The following is a 26,899-nucleotide window of genomic DNA, read 5'->3' as shown; positions in this document are numbered from 1 at the left end:
TACAAAACTTTAAGTGTCCATACAAGTTTATGCCACGACAATGTCACAATACGAGGCTATTTAGACAAAAAACCTAAGGATGATGGGCTAGTACCAACAAGGTAACGCGCGGCTCGATGATGGGTTCAGGCTTGGGGAAGCGGATCGGTTGGTGTGCTAGTGTACCACACACCTATGACCAAGTGTGGGTACATGTCGCCTGAAGATGAGGGCTGACACTCCTTGAGCTTCTAGCTTTACTAATAGTTAAAAGAGATCAAAGTTACACTTATTATATCTATTCGTTCATTCATTCTCACTTTAACGTAGGGCCCGTTATAACGTTTATTTTCAATCCAATCTATTAATAAGGTCACATGTACCTTGATTAAGATAAAAAAATGTATCATATTGATCCAAAACTCATGTGACCCTTAAAATGGATTCATTGGTAGACTTTTTGCAATGCAGTACACTTGATATTTGTATCTCTCTTGTTTTTACGCTCCAGCCTTAGGGCCCGTTTGGACGGGAGTATTAGGGTGGAGTACGTTGCAGTGGGTTGGAGTGCACAGAAAACGAAGCAATTTATTGAATATCAGTGGATTGTCTCATAGCTAATTGGAGTGACAATCTAGCACCCGTATGGTGTATACGTTTGGACAGTCCAACGATTCCATACGTTGTAGATGCGGAGGCGTGTTTGGCCGGGCATGGGATTGCATGTAATCCCATCCAATCCAACGGCTGGAGTGTTTGGACGGTCTACGGATGCCTTTTAATTTTTCTTGTTCTTGTTCTTTGTTTTTGGCACGTTGTATTCTGGGCGTTTGGTGGGCCCTGCCATTGTCCAATGCAAAAGGAGGATCTATTCCCAAACATGTTGGGAACTTTCTTTTTCAATGCCTGTTTGAAGGGGTGGAGTTAAATGATGCTCAGGCGCGCAGCACGCTTGATGTGCGAGCACTCAGAAACTGTACTCCAGGCATACATGAGCTCAAGTTCAACCGACTAAATTGCGGAGCCCACTATTCCATTGTGACAGTCCTAAAATCATATTGTTGGGAAAATTCTGACGTCGTATTTTTGGACATTTTTTCGTCGAAATAGGACCGTGGGATATTTTTAATTTTTAACCGTCCAATTAATGTCCCCCACAAAGATAGTCAAATAAAAAAATGAGCTTATTTCTTTGTTCATGCTACATCTAGATTAGGAATCACAATTTAGATGGATTAATTTGACTATTCGTACCTGTTACAATGCATTTCCCAAGTACTTGCGTATTATCCATCATTCTCTGGCCAGAGTATCAAAGTTTTTCTCGCAGAAGGACTGTTTAGCACCTGTATATTTAAAGCTGTGGTGCCTCATCCATGTCACGCCTTTCATCCATGTATGGCAATCCAAACCGTCCAAATCATTGCCCCCATATCAAGTATTGTATTGTTCGAAATGGACAACGGTTGAAAATTTTTAACTTTTGATTTCAATATGGGCCGCACATTCATGGATATGTTCCATCCATTCTGTTCATATGGTTATTTGAAATAATTAGGAGATCCATGTCAAATTAAAACTAGAGATGTAAAGAGATATCAATGGCACAAAGAAAATATAAAATATTACACGCAGGCTATACTATAACAAACCATCACACGGCTATTGTCCACAAAAACCATAAACATAAGTAGAAAGAAATATTCAAAGTTACCACTGCTATATTTAAAATTTAATAATAATAAGCAATGTCAAAAAAAGAACCACCAGGCCCACGAAAATCGCAACGACTTTCTCGCTATCCGATGGAGCAAGATCATCAGTCGATGTCGCCCTCTCCACCACCTCCTGTCTTGTCTGGGTCGACTGATGGGTAAACGAAGTCGTAGCGTGCTGGATCTCGACCTCAGCAGATGCAGCGGCAACCTAAAAACACAGAGACTTTTGCAATGGTACGGATGACTCACAGGCCTTATGGAAAAAATTCTCCTAGCATGCTATGGCCTCCTTCCAGTTCCGAAACGCGCGGTGCCTGCCGCCACTATATCCCTCAACTTCTACTCGTGCCTCATCCCAAGTGTGATATATCCCAAGGCGTCGCCCGACAAGGACAACGTAGAACTTTTCTTTACCCATCTGCGATGGCATGCATGGATTATTTTTGTGATATATTAAAAAATGAATATTTGTAAGTTAAATAAGCAATTATAATCTTATTTTATGAATTTCAAAGTTGTATGTACGTACCCTTCTTGCATTATATGAACTGACTAATCTAATCCGAGTTAATGTGCGTAATGCAAAAAATGTGAGTAGATATATATGAACAATCTCCAAAACATATTTAGTCATTCAAACAACAGTCATCATGGTATACATTAGGCATATATACCAGCACACAAAAATTCAAAATATCAAAAAAACATAATGTGAGAGTATACGGAACCAAACATCACAACAGTATAAGTTATTACATGCCACCAAAGTAGAAACCAGCATAACAAACCCCAATAACCACACCCTGTCAGACAGAACCTTCACCTTCATCACCGAAGTGATCATGCAGTTTTTCCTTTAACCACTCCACTCGGCGCTCGGGTCGAAGACTAATAAAGAACGACCCCAACAACTTGTCCTTACTCAGGATCTCACCAACATCGATAAATTCTTTGGTGGTCAGGCCTTTCACCTCCTCGAGGACATCAAGTACTTTGTTAGTACGATTAACCTATTTATTGAGCCCAAATTTCATCATTGACTTGGCCACGGTATTTAATGAGGCCCTGAGTACATCACATGGACGAGCCGGGCGCGTTCGTTTCCTTATTACTTCTGTCACGCCCCAAACTCGGAGACCGGGCTCACAAAATTCCCGATCGCCGAATCCGGCGCCGACAGCCTCCGTAGAACCCCATTCTCGGCTCCCAGCGCCCATTCGCCAGGTTCCGATCCTGGGATGCTACAAGGAGGATTTGTACATCAGTTTGATTCGTAATAAGCATAACCAAAGGCATAACCCACAAACAACAACCAAAAACTCCATCACATTTCCACTATAATCAAAACTTTACAGGTACAATGAGCATAAGGGAAATACAATGAATATAGACCAAAACTCCAAAAGAAGATCAGCCACGCGTCCAAGCCTCAGCGCTGCTGCGATCCAACGTCACCTGCACGCAACGGTCGTGCATAAGCTTATAGAAAGCTTAGAGGGTGGTGAAAGTGTATGCTCAAGGTGATAATGTAGTCATGCAGTATCAGAGTAATGCGGAACATGCTGATGAATGCTAAGAATCCCATTAGCCGTACCAAGGCCATGCGGTGCAAAGAATGATGTCGGCCATACCAAGGCCATGCAATGCAAAATGCAAGTCAAGCATACAAATCCTCATCTAAGTCCACATGTCAATACGGCTCAAATCTGGAATATCACCGGGGTCTAGTACACTCCAAGCCAGATTGCCGCCCCATCGCGCGCAATAAGGTGAGTGGAAAAGACCTCACTATCCGCCTGCCAATATCGGGCTCGGCTCGTCAATAGCGGACCCATTCCTCGAGCTGGTCAGACTCAGCCTAGCATTGCCCCTACTCTCGGGCGGGTAAGGCCGCACCCCCTTCCAACCGACCACGACACAGTGGAAAGCGCAACCGTCTGGTAATCGGCACTCAGCGCTCATGCACCCACTCGGTCTAGACGTTGGAGCAACCTCCTGGTACCATAAGGGTTTAGGGACTTTCACCCAGGGATATCTATCGCACCCCATGTAGAACAGTATTTCCGGTATCCAATCCTGCCAACCACGATGCGTCTGTGGAGGCTATGGCCCTGATGTCGCTAGGGCGTAGAGTAACCATATCACACAATGCGAATGCATGAATCACACTATTCAGTCATGCAGCAATCCTGCGCGTATCGTGCGCTCATGTAGGGCAACACCCCCTATGCGGGAGTCCCTAAACAATCTACCCAAAGACTTATGCTATGATCAGTCATCTCTCATATCAAGCATACATATGATGCATATGATCATGAATTTATGGAATTTAAACATGCTATATAGGATGGATGACATGCATAACGAAGGTGGGCCTAGACGACCTGCACATAACACGCATGGGCCCGCCAATGGGCCCTAGGGAAAGGCATAATGCGGACATTTAACCAACATCGTACTTGCAATGTGGACGTCAAACCAACATTGCTCCCAAGGCACGACTGTCATAAATCATGTCGGGATTGCACATTGCAATGGACCTTTGGTATATCCCATTGGGCCTTCAATACATCAAATGAGCCGTATCGTATGGCCTATATTCATTAAGCGGGCCGCACCAATGGGCCTTATGTACATTGCAATGGGCTATAACCCGGGGGCTTCAGAACATATCAAATAGGCCTAAGCTTATGGGCCTTACACATGTCAAATGGGCCTCGACAATTGGGCTCCATATGTACATCAAATGGGTCTACTCACCTGGCCTTATATGAATCAAATGGGCCTCACCAATTGGGCCCCATGTACAAATCAAATGGGCCTCAACTCATTGGCCCCATTACGTCAAATGAACCTCGACCCATGGCCTCTAATACATTGGATGGGCCTCAACCCATGGGCCTTTTATATACATCAAAGTGGGCCTCAACCATGAGTCACAGGTACTGAGGTGGGCCTCAATCACGGGCCTCAACATTAGTAAAAATAAAAAATAAAATAAAAATATATACATATAATATGGTATATAATATGTATATATAGTATATAATATATATACATAATACATATATATAATATTATATGAAATATAATATATATATATATATATATATATATATATATATATATACACACACACACACACATCACAGTGGGCCCACACACTCATCACAGTGGGCCCACACATTCATCACAGCGGCTCCACGTCCACCGTCCAGGCGGACGGTGAGACTAAAACACTTACATCACTGTGGGCTCCATGTGGGGCCCACCATAATGTTTATTTTCCATCCAAACCATTGATGAGGTCAAGCAGACCTCGATGAAGGGTGACAAGATTTTTCACCCTGATCCAAAACTTCTGTGGACCCCAAAAGAGTTTCAAAGGTAAATGTTCAATCCCACTATTTCACACAGTGTGGGCCACCTGAGTCTTGGATCAGGCTAATTTTTGGGGTGGGCCCATGTCAGGTAGTGGCCCACCCTATGAACGGTTTAGATAACATATAAACATCAAAGTGGGGCCCACAACCACAACCGTGGGGGGCTGCTTGACCGCCCGTCCGTTGGCGCTGGCGGGCGCAGGCAGCGCCTGCTGCATTCTCTGACACAGCAGCGTTGCTGCTGTGTTATGATTTTTTTTTTTTTTTTTTTGAAACTGAATTCCTGTGGTTTTTCACAGGTGGGGCCCACGTCCGATGATCCACTCCGTCTAATGGCCTCCCATGCTTCTAGACAAGCAAAACAAGCCCAATATTGGGCATATTTCAGTGTTTAGGAGCAATAGGGAATGTTTCAATGGTGAGCGCATTGTTTGCCATGCTATGGCCCGCCTGAAAGTCTGATTGGTCCCATCTTCTGGCTCAACGCCTAATTATGGCTTGGGAAAGGAATGGATGGTGTGGATTTAATACATACATCAAGGTGAGGCCTACATAAAGGGGCCACCCAAAGTTGCACCAAGCTATTATTTGTGTTTTCCCATTGCAACGTCCAGCGTCCAGAGACGCTGGACGGTCTGCCATACAAGTGGCCTACTCAGGTGGGCCACCACTGATAAATGGTGAGGGTACTATACTTATATGGTGGGCCCCATTCAAATACAATACATACTACATGGTGGGGTCCATTCAAGTGGGCCACCTAACCTCATAAACATCACAAAAAAAGAGACTAAAAATAAAATAGAATAAAAAGAGAGAGGGATAGAAAGAGATAAAGGACGAGATCCGCGTGATGGAGGGACCCCGGCACTATGGGCCCTCCCTTGTACTAAATCATACATCAAGTGAGTCCCATTTCATGTGGCCCATTAAAACTTAATCCAACGGTGGAGATCCCATCTCCACTAAATTAAACGGTCTAGATGACCCTAAATATGCAAGAAAACAAACATCATGATGGGGTCCATGGAGAATGGCCCCATCATGGAATGATCATGGTAATCCAAGTGGGCCATTGGCCACATCTTAGGGTCCAAAGTGAGATCCGAACCATTGATCGGTTGGCCTCACTTGGCCCATCTTAAAAACATCAAAAACTATCCTATCCAAACACCCACCGCTTGATCTTCTTGCTCCCTTGGCTTCCTTAGCTCCTTGAGCTCCTCTTTGATGGTGGAAGATGAGAAATGGATGGTTGAGATGAGAGATCAAGGGGTAGGAGATGGGCCACACTTGAAACTTGGGAGAGAATGGGAGAGGGTCTCATACGTATGGTGCTCTCTCTTTTGGATTGGATTTTTAAAAAAATGAATAAGAGAGATAGTTGTAAAGGGAGAGAGAGAGAGAGAGAGAGAGAGAAGGAGATGGGTGATGGAGTGATGGGGGATGGTTTGGGTTGAAATTTGTGAAAAGGTGTATGGTTGTTGTTGAAATTTGGAAAAGAGGAGTGGTGAGGTGGAAAGAATGGTGGACTTTTGTAAAAGGTGGAGATGGGTTGATGTACTTGAGGTATGGGATGCTTTAATGGTTGATTGATGGGACTAATAGTAGAGATTCCCTCGAAATCCGCAACGCGCGGTGTTTCTTCGGAATAAACGCTGATCGGCATCTTCTTACCTGGGTATCGGTTTGGTGCGCAAGTCACGGCGTTGGAACCGCGGCGACGACGCGGTCGCTATGATATAACTTTCAGACCAAGCCGACGTCGGTGCGCGGGACCTGGCTTAGGATCATGCGCAAATACCGAATACGGTGCGAAGGTTGCCGAAATTTGACCGGAAGGACCGCGGAAGCTAACGGAACAGTACGGATTAGGACACGGGTCTTACAACTATCCCTCTGTGAATACCATCAGAATCAGAAGTGTGAGTGAGAGTGTCACGGGACCCGTGATGTCCCATCGCAGGACTGTCCGATGGTAATGGAATGGTCCCTGTGGAGTTTGTTACATAATCCTCTTATAGATCTATCATATCATCCATATCGTCATCAATAGAATTTCATGCTTCATAAGGTCTCGCTGCAGACGAGAAGAAGATGCCAACACAGCCATACTCCTGCTGCCTCGCACATAACAGCCCGTGGCCTGGTTGGATCCACATATCACTGCGAGGTCATCCATCCTGTTAATTCGTTTACCGCGGAGTCTTACAACGTTTGGATGAGACTGCCAGAGGAATAAGACAGATGTAATAATAGGTAAATAATACATAGAGATTGATGATAGATAATTCAAAATCAGTAAAACATACCCTAAGATATTGATCCCAGACTTCATCAGGGGCTGTCACAACCATCCTCTCAGAGTCCCAACCGAAGCCACTCGCTGCCAGCATGTCCTTCACTGCAGTATACTCTCACTTGTAATATCTCAATCGATTGGACATGTTTTGCCATGTGACAATTACCTCAGTGTGCTTTGTAACTTCGTCGGCCGTAATCTGGTATGCCTCCCGCTTGAATCCGTTATCAGCCTTACGGCCTAGTGCGATCTGTTCAATGAATGTGTCGAACAGTATCTGGTTCATAACACTTGTCCATTTGATCTTCGGTGCTCTAGGTGAAGGCTCCATGAGAGATTTCGTGGTTTTAGCACGTGGTGAACATCGAGTGGCTACTAGCGGTGTTTTTGCCGGTGACTGGGTCGGTGTGGATGTATCGTTAAAAATGTCTGTCATTTCACCAGAATATGAAAATTGTATGATTTTTTTACAAATTGCAACTATAATCGTTAAAACAGTAAATATTAAGATAGACTTATATAACATAGATTCACTCGTCCTTATAAGTATCCGACAAACCACCAAGTTTGTAACTCGATGACTATTCACTATTTTTCGAAGTTTAATAAACTTGAAATATAGCATGACCAACTGTTGTAAGAAAATTAAATAAAAAGTATCATCATCTACTCCTACTATTCTGTTGAGCATCTGCCCACATTCTGGCTGCAATGTCATCGCGCATTCGATTCCAAGCATCTTTTTTACGTTGCGTTGCTCGAAGTGACCATTGCCGCTCGTCGTTTCTTGATAGCTCTTGTGGTGTTGGGATACCCTCCACATCGGCACCAGATATAGCAGCAAAATCATTGTTCTGTGGAGACTCATCTTGGCCAAGTATATAATTGTGTAGGACACAGCAGGCTATCACAATTTGGACTTGTGTTTGAAAGTCATACTGCATAGCGCTCTTCAAGATCGGAAATCTACATTTCAATAAACCGAAACATCGCTCGATTACATTGCACAATTGTGCATGTCGGTAATTAAACAGCTCATTCATATTTGCAGGAGCTCTCCCGGTTCGATATTCTTGTAAGTGATACCGAACGCCTCGATATGGAGCCATAAATCCAGGTGAATGAGCGTATCCAACGTCAACAACATAATATTTTCCTATATATTCGAATCAACGTTATATTAAGTGAGAAACTGGATACAGTCATAATTAACAATTAGATGACCACTTTCATAACACAGTACCATTTGAAACATGTAAGGGATCATCTGATCGGGTCATTGCGTTGTGTAACACTCTTGCATCCGAAGCAGAACCCTCCCAATCAGCCAATACATATAAATTTCATATCGAATGAACACGTTGCCAGTACATTTTGGGAGAGCACCCCTTTATGATTACGGAAGCTCTCGTGGTCAATCACCAACACATGCACTGGAATGTGTGTACCATCAATTGCACCAACGCAATCCTAAACGTAAAGAATCAACAACCATGAAGCGACCATACATTGGAGTGAAGTAAACAATGCGGGCTTAGAAAACACACCTATTGCAAATATACCTGAAAGTAAGCAGACCAATTCAGATTTGTTTGGATCTATGATGACGTCTTGGTGTCGGCCGGTTTAACTAAATCAGGGTACATTGATATAATTGCTTGTAACACACGATGAAAGTGCCGACTAACTGTCTCACCCAATCGAATAAATCTGTGACCTATGACCCGATTACGAACATTGTGCCCCAATGTGTGAAGGGAAATCACTACTTGTTCTTCAAGACTAACATTACGCATATCACGGAGTCGTGTCTTCTTGCGTAGTAGCGTACATAGTTCAAAAAATGATTCTCGATTCATCCTAAGCTGATCTACACAATCTTTGTTGCTAGCCCGAATAATGGAATTGATGAACCTTGCTCGCTCATCATCCCCATGACGCGCCGGTTGCTTGAACATGTACATACGACAATATTCCCCAATAGCTTGTACGCAAGTTGCCACTGCTTGAAACACAATTATACTATTCGGTGAGTCCTCATCTGATGAATCCATCGTCGACTGATAACCTACACTATTACGTGTGTATTTCTCATAAATATACATTGCAAATAACAGTGGGTACAAATATAAATGTTGGACGAAGGGATATATCTAGAGATATATATAGATAAAATATATATATATATATATATATATATATATATATATATATATATATATATATATATATATATATATATAGTATATGACTACTTAGACCTCCATGGTCGAACGCCAGCAGTGGCAAAAATGCTTATATATATAGATATAATAGTCTTCAAGTGTAGTTGATTCTACAAAATGATCTCATAAGTTACGCAGATCCAGACTGAGTGGAGATACATCGTTTCAACACTTGGGGTCTTGGTATCGATCCCTAGTGGGGGTGGCTAACATGGAGTGTGTGTACTGACATGGGTGTGTACTTACAAGATAACTCCCCCCCAAAAAAAAGTAGATCCGGATGGTTTGTTTGACCATTAAATATTTATTATGGGCTACATAAGGATTTAAATGAAGCCTATCTTTGTATTTCCCCTCTATCCAGGTTTGATCGACCTTATCAAGGGTTTGGATGGAAAATAAACATTACTATAGGCCCGAGGAAAATGTTAATCGAAGTTCAATCACACGATCATTTCCTGTGGTGTGGTCCATCTGAGATATGTATCTGCTTAAATAAACAGTTTTATTGCACCTAAAATTCATGCAGGGGGGCATCCAACTATAGCATTCAACATAATATTTAAGCCCTAAGCAATTATAATCCTATTTTCTGAATATCAAAGTTGATGGAATTTGTATATGGACAGCCAACAAATATTTCAACAAACAATAGTTCAAAAGTGCTTCATATAGCCAATGATATCAATGATTAAGAAACTAAAAAATAGTAGAGAAACATGTGCATCCAATGATTAAGATACAGTAGAATAGTTGAGAAAATTCTACAAATGACAAGTCTGATACCTAGGATTTCTACCACAAAATGATATGTTAACTTCTACTCTGCTAGCCATTCAAGATTTATCTGGCTCAGAAGTACGGCTGAGGTTCTATACATGAAGAACCTCGTGACAGCTTAGATGGTCACAAGTTATCCAATTAATGTGATTTTGGCATTTAAAGTGTCCACGCGATGTGGCCATCAAATCAACGGTCCTCAGTGTAGACTAAAAGCTTGTTTGGCAGATGTCAAGGACTGGCAACCAGCATCATGTGGTCCAACCGAAGCCAAAAAAAGGCATGAACTGTTGATAGGGGTCTCTATTCCACACATTCCAGATGGTTTAGATCATATTGTTGTATTTGGGTATGGATCATTAGAGGAAAGTTTTCAACTCAGGGACTCAGCAGTGTAAGCATTCATCTAGAATGAATATGGGGAAGTGCTTTTCAAGCTGGGAAATTACCATAAAGCAATTAGATCCAAAGAGCATTCAGTTTCGGTCCTAAACATGTATGAAGCAACATATGCTTATCAAAGTCAACATATCCTTTGTTATCAATTTATAGGAAAGACGGTAAAAGGACAATACCGTACTATGTTGGTACTACAACAAATTTCAATATTTACCTGTCATTTAGTCAAAAAATAAGTGAATTAAATAAACATCAAATCATATATGGAGAACCAAATAAGCAAACAGTCACATTCTCATTGTTTATCATGTGGGCCCTATTATATCATGTGGGATCAGCTATATGCTGGCCGCTTTCCACCATTGACGCTGAGAAAATAACCTACAAATCAATGAAACAAATATTCTTTCCTCTATCGTATCATCCATGTCTCCTCTCTCTTGGAAATCAAACAACAATCGAAAAAACTCAACTTGTTCGAAATATGTAAGAAGAACCCATTTCAAAATCCTCATTGACCGCCCCAAATAGCATCTAAAAACACCTTAAAGCAGCTTCTATTAAGTGAAATCTCCCCCACCATCTGCCAACACTAGTTCTTGCTGAAGAAACCCAACGCTGGTCGATTTTATTTTATTTTCTGTACAGTATTAAGACGCACCCATTTTAAGATCTTCCGGACTGACACCCCAAAAGGAAAAAACAAAAAACAATAATAACAATAAACCATTGCAGCTAAAAGCTGCTTCCTTCGGGGAAATCTCCAAACATTCTTTCAGCAGTAGAGCTTATTGAAGAAACTCTACTCAACAAGAACATAAAGCCAGATTATCTGAAATGATTTTTCTCCAAATGAGATTGAAATGCCAACAATCTGGACTCATAAATCAGAAATCAAGAAAAGAAAATGAAGAATAACAGGTGGAAATTCAAGAGAAGAGAATCTTTGGCTTTTTCTAGGAGCTAAGAAACACAAGATGAAAATAAACAAAGCAGATAATGTTTGATCAACTGAGTACAGATTATCTGGAAAAAACCCATTCATACTCTGACAGCTATGTGCCATCCAAACACAGGCACATAGCCAAATAATACGTGAGATGAATGCACCAAAATCAAAATTATTCAAACAGTAGGTCTCATTCCAGAAAGGTAACAAAATAGAAATTTAACTGAAGAAGTATTGTAACTGGAAGGTAGAAAAATCGAATTTAAAATACACAAGTTGCAAAAATGCATTTATCAGCGTCTGAATATGATTGTAAGGATATGATCCATCTGTGGGTGCCCCACTATTTTGATGGTATGATTTTTTTTTCGTTTATACATGGTCTAAAGAAGCATCATACATGTAATAGATGAGCATAAGGACTTCCAATGTGGGAGTACATAGACCCACATGTAGACATGTGAGCAGAGGTAGCATTATAAGAGTTCTATTGGCATTGCAAATATCAGGAAAAGTCACAGATTCTTCAGGCGCAGACTGAGAGATTGTAAGGCTCCTAGATTGATTTAATGATCAAAACAACAAATTATTCATTTATATTAGTTATTTATTTTATATGGAGTTGGTTTGGTGTCTCATGGGATCTTCACTGCAGGCTTACTTCCATATAAAGCAGGGCCCACATGATATATATGGGCACCATGACCGCTATAAACACCATATGTGAAACAGACTTATCAAGTCATTCCCCTCTTCAATCCAAACCATCCCCCATCAATCTGTCTATGCATATTTCTAAAAGACTCCAACTACCTTGCGACACCCAAATATACCTTTTGGACTGAATAGTAGCAACTATGCAATGCATGTAGAAATAAACTATTTTCATAAAAGACAACAATAACATCTCAAAACATGAAAGTAAACGTAAGCAAACCAAACCATCCCCTTCCAATAGGTTGTCCCTACCATGAGGATGAACAACAAGAACCAAAACAACAATGCAAGATAAACATGACAAATAGTGAAGACCTAGTTGAGGAAACAACTCAATCTCGCCACCAAGATGACAGAACCAACTTCATAGCATTAAATACAGCACACAAAGCGTTCCAAAATCAAACGAACCAACTGAAAAGAATATTTAAACAACAATAATGGTAACAAAAAATCAAATTCATGAGTTCCACTTTAGGAAAAAAAATAAAATCCAGAAAATGGAAACTATGTACTGCGACGGCGTCTCTGATGTCCAAACACAGCGTGATGGATGTCAAAATCCATTCTGAAACTTAACAGAGAATCCAATAATCCAGAAACCCCTAATTTCCGTATTCACAAATAAGCAGAAATTATATATCACAATACCCCCAAATCCAATTATCATTTTCCAAAAACATTATGAAAATCAAAACCATCTACTGCAACGGCGTCATTTCAAGGCCAAACACATTAATTAGAGAGGCAAGAAAATCCAATTGTAAATAATCAGAGAGGCAACCTGAAAATCCACAAATCCCCAATTTTTGTATATTTAAAAAGCAAAAAATCAGAAAAAATGTAAAACCCCTAAAATCCAGAAACCACCACCTCTGTGACATCCCATTATCGTGTTTATTCCACATAGATTATTAAGCTCAAACAGTGGTAATGAAACTCATGGCACAACCGTATCCGACAATACATGCATGACGCAAGACATAGGCCCTAAAACAGCGAGGTGGGATGACATGCATGTAGGGTTTCATGGCGTCAAAGAGCTTTCAATGCCATAGAAAGGGAGAAATCGTACCTTTGCTACAAGCGTTACAAGCGTTGCTTGATGTAATGGTCAGGATGAATGAAGAAGAAGAGATTATATAACAGAGAAGAAAGGGTACGAAAATTACCTCTCGCCACCACTCTCGAGACCTTACCGTCTTCAATCCCATCTTTCTTTGACCGTACGGACGATTGCGGAAGGGATTGGGATTGGGCTCGAGGCGCAATCCGGAGAGAAAGACGAGATGACCAGGCACTATGCCGAATCCAGCAGGAGAAATCCAATCCGGTTGCCAAATCCAGCAGCAGAAATCCAATCCAGCTGCCAAATCCAGCTGGATCGCTGGTGAATCCCATCGGCCTTCAATCCCTTGCTAGTCCAAATGCATCAGCGACTGTATTCAGCTTCGTTTTCTGTGCACTCCAACCCACTGCAACATACTCCACCCTAATACTCCCGTCCAAACGGGCCCTTAAGGCGCATTAGCCAAATGTACGTACCGTCTGGATATAGCACATATCTCATAATGGGACCATAGAACTTGGTGACGTCAACACATCAGCCATGTGTGGTACACCAGCCGATCCACGGATTTCCTGCCAAAGCCCTTCCTAGGAAGTTCCTGCACACCTAGGTGAGGCCCATTGTGATGTTTGTGAGAAATCCACACCGTCAATCTTTTTTATTAGCTCATTCTAGGATACAGGACCAAAATTGAGAAGGATAAAAGACTCGAGTGGGCTGTACTGAATGAAAAGGTGTTTTGGGAAATTCCTGTTGTTGAAATATCCATGGGGTTGACAATAATGTTTACATTCATTCTTACTGGGATGAATTGAAAAAACAAATATTAACATGATTCAAAACTTCTCTCGGGGTCACCGATATTTCAACCCTGGAAGTTCAATTCTTACGTTTCCGGCATACTTGCGTATTGGATCTGAATCATTTTTGGCCTCATACCTTAAAATGAGCTCACAAAACGGACGAACAGTATAAATTTCTCGCAAACATCACGGTCAGCCCCACATAAGTTTCCAGCGCAGGAACTTCCTGCAAAGGGTCTCGCAGGGAATCCGCCTCCCTCCTTATGTTGTTAGCCCCGCCTAATCGCGCGAGTAGAACCCAACAGCCGTCTTCTCACGCAAGATCTACTCGTCTTCATTTCATCAGAGGAGAAACCCAGACCTTCGAACCAGAACCAAAATGGCTTAGACCCCACCCCCTCTTTCTCACTTCAATCCCCCAAAACCTCAAAAAATTACCAAAAAAAAAACACCCCTACCTCCTTTTAAGAACACTTCTAACCTCCATTCCCATCTCTACTCTCCCTCACAATCCTAAATTCTCCCCACCAGAACCCAAACGTTAGAAATGGACATCCTCTTCGCGCAGATCCAAGCCGATCTCCGCTCCAACGACGCCCTCCGCCAATCTTCCGCCCTCCTGCAGGCCCTCCAGCAGTCCGCCGCTGGCAAGGACATCTCCTCCCTCGCCCGCTCCGCCTGCGAGGAGATCGTCGCCTCTCCCGCTTCCGCCGTCTGCAAGAAGCTTGCTTTTGATCTCATCCGTTCGACCCGCCTCACTCCCGATCTGTGGGACACTGTCTGCACAGGCGTCCGCTCCGATCTCGACTTCCCTGACCCCGACGTCACTGCCGCTGCCATCTCCATCCTCGCCTCTATTCCCTCCCACCGCCTCGCCCGCCTCATCTCTGACGCCAACAAGGAGATCTCCTCCTGCTTTGACTCCCCCTCTGACAACCTCCGCTACTCCATCACTGAGACCCTCGGCTCCATCCTTGCCCGGGACGACCTTGTCCTCCTCTGTGAGAACAATGTCAATCTCCTTGACCGTGTCTCTAGCTGGTGGAAGAGGATCGGCAGCAACATGCTCGACCGCTCAGATGCTGTCTCCAAGGTCGCGTTTGAATCTGTAGGCCGCCTGTTCCAAGAATTCGACTCGAAGAGGATGTCACGGCTTGCTGGGGATAAGCTCGTGGATAGTGAGAATTCTCTTGCGATCCGGTCGAACTGGGTGTTGTCTATGGTGGACTTTGTGTGGAAGAAGCGGAGCGCGTTGATGGCCCGGTCTCTGATTGTGCCAATAGAGAGCTTCCGGGCCACGGTGTTCCCAATTGTGTATGCAGCAAAGGCTGTGGCTTCTGGTCTTGTAGATGTCTTGAGGAAGGTTACGAAGGCAGGGGGGAGTAATGTTGGGAGTGGGCTGGATTCGGGGAGTAATGCAGAGAAGGTGGTGGGTGTTTCGGATATTGTCTCACATCTGGTGCCATTCTTGGCGTCTTTGGATCCAGCGTTGATTTTCGAGGTGGGGATTAATATGCTGTCATTGGCAGATGTTCCGGGAGGTAAGCCAGAATGGGCTTCGGCGTCAATCACTGCAATTCTCACGCTTTGGGATAGGCAGGAGTTTTCGTCTGCTAGGGAGAGCATTGTGAGGGCTGTTGTTACGAATCTCCACCTCCTTGATCTTCATATGCAGGTATTTCTAGAAATGGTTGTAATTAGTAGATTTGTCAGTCCTAATTACAGGTTTTGATTTGTGTTATGCTCCTTTTGTGGGAAAAAGGAGTCTTTGCCAATGCACGGCATTGATCACATTGGCCTTTGCATTGGTTTTTTGTGCCTACTGGTATACTGTGAATCTCAAAATCTTGTTCTGAAGTCAGTTGGATGCATAATTATTACATAGAATGTTGTGAGGAGAATGCTGAAACTAGAATGCATGTGAAGAATTACACTGTCCACCGAATGGCAGTGTAAAATAGGAAGCTGATGAGATCTATAATCTCAAAGAAACCTTTTTCTACTAAATCAGTTATGGAACTCAAGTGCTGGTCAAATCATGCCGCATGTCTAATTGATCACAAAAGTTAACTTGCTTTTTGATGCAACTCACATAGTGCTAAACCTGTCATACAGTTAAAAGCAATGTCTACGTGTCCTGTTTTTCATGCTCATGCATATTAAATGCCAACAATGGTTCATGAGATTTTTTGTGGCTCATGTTACAGTGGACTCGATGCACACTAAACAACTATTAGATATAACCTACTACAAGACATGAGTCAGTAATATACACGCAGATGTGGATGTGCACTCATCTTTGTGCATGTATGTGTTTGTTGGCATGTATATAGTTGACAAAATAATGCTACCGAATTCAACAATACACATGTCCAAATGTTACTGACATATCTAATCCCATAAATTGTAATTCCTGAGTGGCTGTTGAAGCTCCTGTTGAGTGAGATTGACATCAATTATATTGCAAATCACGCGCATGCTTATTGAAGGGTTATGAAATTTTACCGAAATGAAAAAAAAAACTATACAAAAAATGATGATAAATCTTTTGATTACAAAAAACAATTAGACACTACACTAGTTCATGAATCATGATAAGAATTCAAGGAGAGAATAAACAAGGATCTCTTATTATTCAGTTTTCCTATTGTGATCCAAGATAAAAGGGGGAATAAAAGCCCCAAAAACCCATTAAAAATCCCCCATAGGATCTTAGATGCCATAGTGCAATCTGTATATTGTTTTAAGCATATCTTTACTTCATGTGATGAGAGGAGATGACACGGTCACTGGTTACAGGGGCAAAAATTTGTAGGAAGGTAGTTTTTGAATGGTGAAACTACAAGTTGTTGTTAAAGGACATGGAAAGGGCTTTAAACCAAAGAACGGGCGTTTAGGTAATTCTTGCATACATGAGATGCTATTCTTCTTGATGACCTTGAAGCTTTTGTTTGATGTTTTGGTCCATTCATGATTCTCTTAATACATGCAATTGGTACCGGCCTGATAATAGTGCTGATGTTAGGGTTGTCCATGAGTACCCAATACAAAGCAATTGTTTTGTAAAATCCGAAAGGAAAGCAATTCATCACTTTAAAAGGGAAGGGTTTTATTATCTACGGCAAATGTTAATCAGAATCATTCCCTTTGCATATTGCCTTTTTTTTTTTTAATAGATAACTGTTTGCCATTTTCTGTTATTTATTTAATCACCATACAATTAGATAAAATAGAATTGAAACTTCTCATTGAGTTTGAGCTGTTGTTGAGTTGTATTATTGGATCTGAGAACAAAACAATGCCACTTTACTGACTGAGGTGGTGAAGAAGTGGTCAGTGCTTTTCATGCATAGTGTGGCCTGTGCTTTAACATTTAGGCATTAGACATGACTGGATATTGTATTCTGCTTGCAGGTTTCATTATTTAAGAGGTTGCTTCTCATGGTGAGAAACCTGAGGGCAGAATCAGACCGAATGCATGCTTTGGCATGTATCTGTCGTACAGCTCTTTGTGTCGATCTTTTTGCAAAGGAAAGTGTACGAAGAGGTCAGAAGCCCCTTCCCGGAACTGACATTGCTTCGCTTTTCGAGGATGTGAGGATTAAAGATGACCTTAACAGTGCTACAAGTAAAAGCTTATTCAGAGAGGAGCTAGTTGCTTCATTGGTAGAAAGTTGCTTTCAGTTATCTCTTCCATTGCCCGAACAAAAGAATTCTGGTACAGAGAGCAGAGTGATTGGAGCTTTGGCTTATGGAACTGGTTATGGTGCATTAAATTGGACGGAGCCAGCTTTGGAGGTGGTTGAAGTTTGTAGGCCTTGCGTGAAATGGGATTGCGAGGGTCGAACATATGCTATAGACTGTTATTTGAAGCTGCTGGTTAGGTTGTGCCACATTTATGATACCAGAGGGGGCGTTAAAAGGGTTAAAGATGGTGCTTCTCAAGATCAGATCCTGAATGAAACGAGGTTACAGACTTTGCAACAGCAACTTATTAAAGATCTGCGTGAGGTTAGTATACACTTACAGTTAATGCTTTACCCTGCTATTGAATGAGCATGTTCACTGTGCTACTGCTTAGCCTCGGAGTCTATCTAATTCGAGGCATTCATCACTTTTGCACTGCACATGTGCTTTTGAGAATTTACTTTGATTGCTGTTAAGTGCACAGATCAAGTGTATGTTATACTTCGTAGTGGAAATCTGTTTTATGTTTTTTTTTTTTTGCTAGGGATGTTTGCTACGTAGGAATCACTCAACAGGTTTGCTCATTTTTAAGGGTGTTTTGGTTTCCACTTGGGATTTATAACATAACCCATCAAGCTCCATCCTGATTACTAAGTCCTGACTTTCCAAAACGTACTCCTTTCAACATTTGCCTAAAATGCTCAACATCATTTAATTGTGGCAACAATTGAGTAAGTTGACGGTTTTTTTTTTTTTTGTTCAGTTTTCTTTTTCTGCATGCTATTACTATTGGTATGCATGTAATCATATGATTGATTTCCACGTTCCATCTATCTCCTATAGACACCTAAGATTTTAGAAAATTATTGTGACAAGAATTCTAGGCTTTGAGCATTGATTATATTATGGTCTCTTTTATGAGGGCATGTGTGTGGTAAAGGCTTTAAGGCAATGTAGGATTTTTTTCTGCAAGACGGAAGTGTAAAGCTTTAAAAACTTATTTTTAATTAACATGTGATTGATTCCCCATCTAGATACAATCAAATTTGAAAACCCTAATTCGAATGGTTTAGATCTTACTTTAGGATAGCGTTTCAGTAGCCCACTCGCTACTCAACCTGTCAGTATCTAATCCGCGTCCGAGAGAGCTTCTGTTTTTATGAAAGTCTCTCGTCTTCTCCAGAAAACCTGCAATACGATTAGATTTCGATATTTTTCACTAAAAAAATCTGAAAATGTCTCTAGAAATTTATCCTCTCCTTTTTCAAATCCGAACCCAAATCCCTGTAAACCTTAGTGAAATCGGGTTTTCTTTCAAATATTCTCTTTGAAGAAAAAAAAGGGTTTTTTTTTAGGGTTTTCGTATCTCTTAAAATTCAGAGCAATCAACTGCGATTGGCCCACTATATCCAACTGAAAGCCACTTTTGCAGGTAGATCTCGAGAAAAAAAAGATAAGAGAGATTTTTTCTATATATATTTTATATTTATTTCATTTTTTTTTTCCAATACTAGGGAGAATGATCGCTATTTTTTCGATAAAATCGAAAATATCGCTGATATTTCGTCGACATTGGGAAGATAAACGAAAATATGGGGTTTCGGTATCACTGGTTTAGCGACACCGATAATATTGCCGATATTGTCGATTTCTCGTCGATAATGAAAACACTGGTACCACCTCACACGAGTCACCTGCCTCACATGGGTGGGGCCTGCCTCACATGAGCCACCCACCTCACATGGGACGCCCACCCCGAGTGTGCCCCTACATCCCACAGGCAACCCCACTTGAGCTTGGTGTGAAAATGCCCCTGCATTAATGTCTCCCATGCATCCCGCTGCTTGACACTGCAGGTAGCCCACGACAACTGCATGTCTGTGGTCCTAACCCTTTGAATGTGGGCAATTTTGTTACAACCGTCTGGTTTTTATGAGCCATAGATCGGATGGTTAGCATCACCACCAATGTACTTCTTTGAAATCATAACCAACCCTTGGTGGGACATGTTTGATAGAGTTTTCAAGATGATGATTGCACGGGCCTACTGTGTTTGTTTGCTCGATCTTGACTGTCATGATCTTTGCACCATGGGTTGCCCCTTGGTGGTATGATTGGACTATCCAAAGTGGTAAATAGTCGTGCTTTACTTGAAAGAGCTTCAGGGACATCATTGACGTCCCCAACACCAACCCCCCCAACCAAAAAAAAAGGATAAAAAGAGACACCCACCATGTATCTATATATTTATAGAACACACGGATGTCAAGGTTGTTGTGCAAGTTTTGCCTTATCATAAAGTTCTATGTTCCCTGATTTCTCAATTCTCTGGTCCTGTTTTCCGTTTTACACCAAACTTTCAAGTTACTGAGAGTACATTGATCGTTGAATCCCTTTTATTTCCATCTTCTTGTGGTTAGTGCATACATCCTCTCTCTGTATATTATTTTCATCGGACATCCTTGTACACTTGTCAGGTGAACACACCAAGAATATGCGCACGCCTGATTTGGGCTGTTTCAGAACACTTTGATCTAGAAGGCCTGGATCCTCTTCTAGCTGATGATCCTGAAGACCCACTGAACATAATAATATCAAATATTCACAAGGTGCTGTTCAACTTAGATTCATCTGCAACTACTTCGAATAGGCTTCAAGATGTGCAGGCAGTCCTCCTTTGTGCACAGCGCTTAGGATCACGGCACCCTAGGGCAGGACAGCTGTTGACTAAAGAGCTTGAAGATTTCAGAAATAATGGCTTAGCTGATTCTGTGAACAAGCATCAGTGCCGTCTTATCTTGCAGATAATTAAATATATCACAAGTCATCCAGAAAGCAAGTAAGAATTTTCTGCATGAAGTGAATTAGAATCATCATGGATATCATTAATTTTCTTTTCTTGGTTTACGGTGCGTTTGGCTGCACCAAATATAGTGAACTTTCATGATTAATCAGTTTAATTTGGTGCAGAATAATCATGAAATTTCATGATATTTGGTGTGACCAAATGCACCCTTAACTATTTTGAACATAAATTCCATTCAGCATAGTTCTTTCCATGATTTTATGTGTATACAAATTTTATGTTATATTTCCAATGATGCTACATGCCATTCATTCTTGAATGCAATATGGGGAACACAAATTCAGGTGAACAGTACTAATGGATTATCTGTCCTGCTACATGACCTTAATCTTTGACTTTGTAATAACATGTGGTATATTGCTATGGGATTTTACTCATGCAGAAATATGGCCATGCTGACATCTGCTATTCTGGAACCACACTTACCTCATCTGGTTTTCCATTCTTACTTCATTGATTTTGATGGGCCATTTTAATGCCAAAAGCCATATGCAAAGCTCATCTTGCTTTTTTTTTTCAACCATGAATAGGTGGTGTGAAGTTACTAGCCACTTAGGAAGAGTTTTGAAGACTAAAAACCTAACTTTGGGAAGGAGATTTAGAGAAAGGGTTTTGGCAGGAAAAAAAAATGGAATTGTTGCCTTCAATGTTTTAAATAGCACGTAGCGTATTGTGTAGCGTTCATCCCTCTATAGCGTGTAGCACTACATCGCATGTAGCGTAAGCCAATGTTCAAAATATCATATTGCATTACATATCGCATCCTTGGGATACAGATATATATCGGTCATCGCACGGGATATGTTGTTTGTATTGGGTAATTTATCGCACTTTTTGGGAAACATGGGGAAACATTGGGAAAATGGTTGAATTTTTCAATGAAACTTCAGGAATTGTTAAAAAGACATTAACACAAACTTTTAAATCATTACATCTCAAAAAAGAAGTGCACATAATAGCTTTTCTTTGTATAGGGTCCTGAGTTATGCACTGTTTGACTGAACTAATGCAACTATATTCAAATTGAATGCAACTACACACTCATTTAGAGTGTACATGATGATCATTTCATCAAACACTTCAAAATACTTCTTAATTACTCTCAATTAATAGCTAGTTGAGGGGAAATTTTGAAAAAAAATATTTTTTATTAAATTAAAAAATGATTTTTATTTTCTGAAAATTGACAAGGACTTGACAAATCAGTAGATCGGCTCTCATACATGCTTGATTTCATGTTTGGAGTGCAACATTGCAAGTAATTTGAGAGTAATTGGGGAAATTTCGAATTTTCCCTAAATTTCGAAATTAGAGTGTATGTGATGATCATTTCATCAAATACTTCTAAATACTTGGAAATTAGTCTTAATTGATAGCTGATTGAAGGAAAAGTTTGGAAAAAACATGGAGAACATGAAGAACCAATGGATATCAAAATCAAAGCTCCAACTCCATGATTTTTCATGCAAATCATTATGAACCAATGGATTTACAACCATTTGACACTGATTTAATATAATTTCAACAAAAAAGGGATCGGAAATTGAAAATGGTCATTGGATCGAACATGTGGGATATATCGGCACTACTTGTGCGTTTCGAATTGCACAAGTGGGATACAATATATATCGTGGGATATATCGGCCGATATCAACAAAAACATTGACGTAAGTTACACGATTCTTATATTTTTTAATTAAAATAATAGGAAAAAATGATAAATAGCAAGAATAAATATATTAAAAAAACAAAAAATTCAAAAAATGCCTAAAAAATGCTGTCTTTTCCTATAAAAAGTATGTTAAAAACAACTTATTAATTATCATTGATCAAAAGTCAGTCCATTTATATTTAAACCAACTGTAGCATGGTGGCCCACATGATGGTACGGTTAGAAAATAATAGGCAGCCACTACCAAGAAAACAAGACCACCACCGTCATCACCTGGACACTACACACTACACTACACTGGACAACCACTGCACACTACACAAATGGTTGTAGAACGAGCTTATTCTATATTGCACATTACTGACCCCCCAAATCAATATTAAATCAATAACAACAAAATGAAAACAAATGGAAAATAGAATCAAAAGACATCCTAAATCAATATTAAATCAATAACAACAAAATAAAAGTTATTAACTGAGATAAAGAGTAAAAGAAATACTTGTATTGAGCTTTTAATCGATAAAAAATTCAAATCTTCAGCTCCACAGCTGTATGCACTTCAAATGGGAACTCTTGAAGTTCTCCTTTGTTTGGGCTCCAATGCCCATGAAACTTCAGCCGTAGGACCTCCTCACAGGGCCAATCAATACCTTAAATTTTCGTCTCCAATGGTTCCTGGTATGGGAGAATCAAAATAGGAAGTTTGGTGGAAAGAGGGCTTGCCTTCAAGGGTATATAGGCTTTCGATAGAGGGCTTTTGAAACCCTCTTTCGAAACCCTTTTCTTTTAAAACATTTTAAATGTGACCATTTGATTTTTCACACCATTTGGAAAACTCATAAATCTTCTGTTGTACATGTGTAGGCCTTTGTATTGATGGTCTACCTGATATGGTTATATATAAAAATATTCTTCATCAACAATAGGACCCACAATTTGGATGGTCTGGATAGCTCCAAATCATTGCCACATGTGAGAAGGATTGGTTACCACCATTTTACATCGGCAGCTAAACTAACATAAAAGGGGATCTTTTTTATTTATTTATTATTTTTTTAAAATAAAATAAAATTGGTATTATGGTGTAGCATACGCTATGCACGCTACGAGCTTGTAGTGTATGCTACATGGGAAACACATTATTTACTTACGCTACGTGGTGTGTAGGCTACACAATGCTACATGGTGATGCTACTTGCCTTTAAATTCCCAGTGGAGCAATATGCAGGTATTTGTTCAGTTAGCTGCAAAAGTCAGAAAAGTGAAACTGTGAAAGCCTATTTGCAAAGACGTGATTTCTTTTGAGATATCTATTTTCTTATCAGACAACCAAGATTTGTTAAGAAATTCGTGAAATTGGACTATTGACAAGTTCAAGGGCAATTCAAGAAACTTGCTTTCTATATGGACATCTCTGATAAGCTAACATGCTACAAAATTTGACTTTCGGCAATTGGACAGTTAATGTTCCTTCAAGAAGATCCCTTTAAAAAATCATTAATGATTTGCCTTGTTTAGATGACAAATAAATAACCACTCTTCAATGCTACACCTTTTTGTATGAGAATGGGGCGGGCACTCTTCTGGCATTACGTCTTCACTGGTTCATATTGAGTAGCATGCATGCTAGTTGCAATGGTTTTGCATGGATAGCTAATGCCATTCCAGTGTTATCCATAAGATGATGGTTCCCCATTAAGCAGAAGTTCAGTGTTATCCATTAGCTGATGGTTCCCCGTTGAGCAGAAGAATACTAATCCCCGTTGTTTTATGTAGTGGACGCATTTGTTTCTCAATGTGCTTTGGAGACGCAGCCTTTTTTTCTTATGGGTGCTTTAGGACAGATGATTCGGTATCTTTCCTTTTCCTGTTGTCTGCTGTCATGGTAGCAGCAAACAACATACATTGTGCATGTATATTTTTTGGTGCAGATTTAATTCTGAGGTTTGGTCATCCTTTTTAAATATCGTACAAATGATTCCTTGCATGAAGAATGAAAAAAGAGAAAAGATGATTGGCTGCCCTTCATATTCTTGGATTTCGATTGTTGAGCTTACTTCTGTAGGTTAAAACACAAATGTTTGCCTTCATCAATGGGTTTCTAACTTTAATCATGTGTGGTTTTCAGGTGGGCAGGGGTTGGTGAAGCCAGAGGTGATTATCCATTTAGCCACCACAAACTTACAGTTCAGTTTTATGAAGCATCTGCAGCTCAAGACAGGAAATTGGAAGGGTTGGTTCACAAGGCCATTCAAGAGCTTTGGAGGCCAGATCCTAGTGAATTAACTCTTTTGCTGACGAAGGGCATTAATTCTACATTCCTTAAGGTGCCTCCAAGTGCATTTACTTTGACTGGTAGTAGTGATCCTTGCTATGTTGAAGCTCATCATTTGTCAGATTCAAGTGATGGAAGGATTACACTACATCTAAAGGTAAAGTCTTTCTTCTACTCAAAGCTGTTTTGGATGCTTTTGTAAATTCTTCGGGTTGGAGCATCCCATATGACATTGTCCTTCTCGTACGTACACACACACATACATACATACATACATACATACATATGTACGTACGTACGTGTGGGACATCCACACCGTGCATTTGGTGGGTCCCCTCTAGGTCATGGGATGCCCCATGTGAGTGTGTTGGACATCCACATTGTGCATTTGGTGTGTCCCCCCTAGGTCATGGGGTGCCCCAAAATTCAGCTATATCCGAAACTCAGGTGGGCCACACAATCTGAAACTATGTAAAATCATGCCTAAAACATCCAAAAGCACTTGGTGGGACACACAATGGATGGGTTACATGTTTGAACCATATCTCTGTGGGCCTTATAAATAATCAAGAAGGTTTTAATTGGGTGGGCATCCATTCTCAACTGTTGTATATGGTGTGGCCCACCTAAGTCATGGATTGTTTTGATTTTTAGGCCCATGGCTTATCATTGAAGGGTGCATCTAATTGATGGTGTGGATGTTTGATACATTACAGTGGGCCCCGTAGAGCTTGACCTCATGGGAGCTTGCCATGAGGTCGACCTCACAGAACCTTTTACCACACGGCCACACACACACACACACACACACACATGTATGTATATATATGATAGAGTGCATGCGTGCGTGAAATGCTTTTGTTTTCAAATCAACTTTCTTTAGCACATGAAATAATCGATGTGACTGAGTCACATACCATAATGCTAGTTTTGGACATTGAAATGAGATTCTCCACACGAGAGCCTAAAAAACCTGAAAACCTATCACATTTGCACTGTTGTAAAATAATATCTGAAACGTATATATTTTTTTGAAATATGAGATTATATTAACAGAAAAACGAACAAGCAACACAAAAGAAAGAAAAGAACAAGAAAAGAAAACCTGGAATAATAACAGAGTTCCCAAAACTCAAAACCCAACCCCATACACAATCAAGGAGCCCACTCCTTAATCCATCGAAACGTTTTACGAAGGACCCCACTAGGAGTCCCCTAACTTCCCAAGAGTGAAGATGGTCGTGAATGCGAGCTGACACCACCTAAGCCATATTAGCTTGTTGGAGAATGCCATTCCATATGAGAGAGGAGAAAAGGCAGTGGATGAAGGTATGATCAACAGGCTCTGCATTTGCGATACAAAGGGAGCAGATAGTCGGAAGAACAAGGCCTCTCTTTTGGAGATTATCGATGGTCAGAACATGGTTTCCCGTAGCCAAATAAAGAAAGGCAACCCACTTTCGTGGGAGCTCCAAAGGATCAGACCATGTCAGTGCAGCTAGGAATGGAAGGAGTTTTAGGGTAGGCCAAGGTGCTGTAGAAAGCCTTGACAGAGAACTTGGCAGGGGTCCAGACCAATGTTTTAAATATCGACGATATCGGCCGATATCGTCGATATATCCCATGATATATCTTGTATACCACTTATGTGATACGAAACGCACAGGTAGTGCCGATATATCCCACGTGTTTGATCTGGTGAGCATCTTCAATTTTCAATTCATTTATTTATTTATTTTTTGTTGAAATTATGTTAAATCAGTGTCAAATGGTTATAAATCCATTGGTTCTTCAAGTTTTACATGAAAAATCATGGAGTTGGAGCTTTGATTTCAATATCCATTGGTTCTTCATATTCTCCATGTATTTTTTTCTTTTGAAAATTTCCTTCAACAAGCTATCAATTGAGACTAAATTCCAAGTATTTAGGAATATTTGATGAAATGATCATCACATATACTTTAATTTCAAAATCTGAGTGTAGGTGGCCTTATTTGGGGAACATTGTGGAAAATTCAAAATTATCCTAATTTCTCCCAAATTGCTTGCGATGTTGCACTCCAAACATGAAA

The 26,899-nt window shown here is 40.6% G+C and overlaps 1 protein-coding gene across 3 annotated transcripts in view; it reads left to right on the top strand.

The window, feature by feature from the left end:
• The first annotated feature begins 14,578 nt into the window (after nt 1–14,578).
• The window catches only part of LOC131246295 (protein TPLATE), a 44,533-nt gene continuing 32,212 nt past the window's right edge, over nt 14,579–26,899 (top strand). For 2 of the 3 annotated variants that reach the window (XM_058246257.1, XM_058246256.1), the window contains exons 1-4: nt 14,579–15,999; nt 17,739–18,335; nt 20,489–20,850; nt 24,681–24,984. In XM_058246257.1, coding sequence (XP_058102240.1) covers nt 14,872–15,999; nt 17,739–18,335; nt 20,489–20,850; nt 24,681–24,984 — 2,391 coding nt within the window. In that variant the 5' untranslated portion in view covers nt 14,579–14,871. The remainder of the gene's footprint in view (nt 16,000–17,738; nt 18,336–20,488; nt 20,851–24,680; nt 24,985–26,899) is intronic. The other variant, XM_058246255.1, reaches the window with a different exon arrangement.

Source organism: Magnolia sinica, chromosome 5, assembly GCF_029962835.1.
Source record: "Magnolia sinica isolate HGM2019 chromosome 5, MsV1, whole genome shotgun sequence".
Taxonomy (NCBI): domain Eukaryota; kingdom Viridiplantae; phylum Streptophyta; class Magnoliopsida; order Magnoliales; family Magnoliaceae; genus Magnolia; species Magnolia sinica.
Note: the sequence above shows the minus strand (reverse complement) of the source record. Positions and strands in the feature narration are given on the sequence as shown.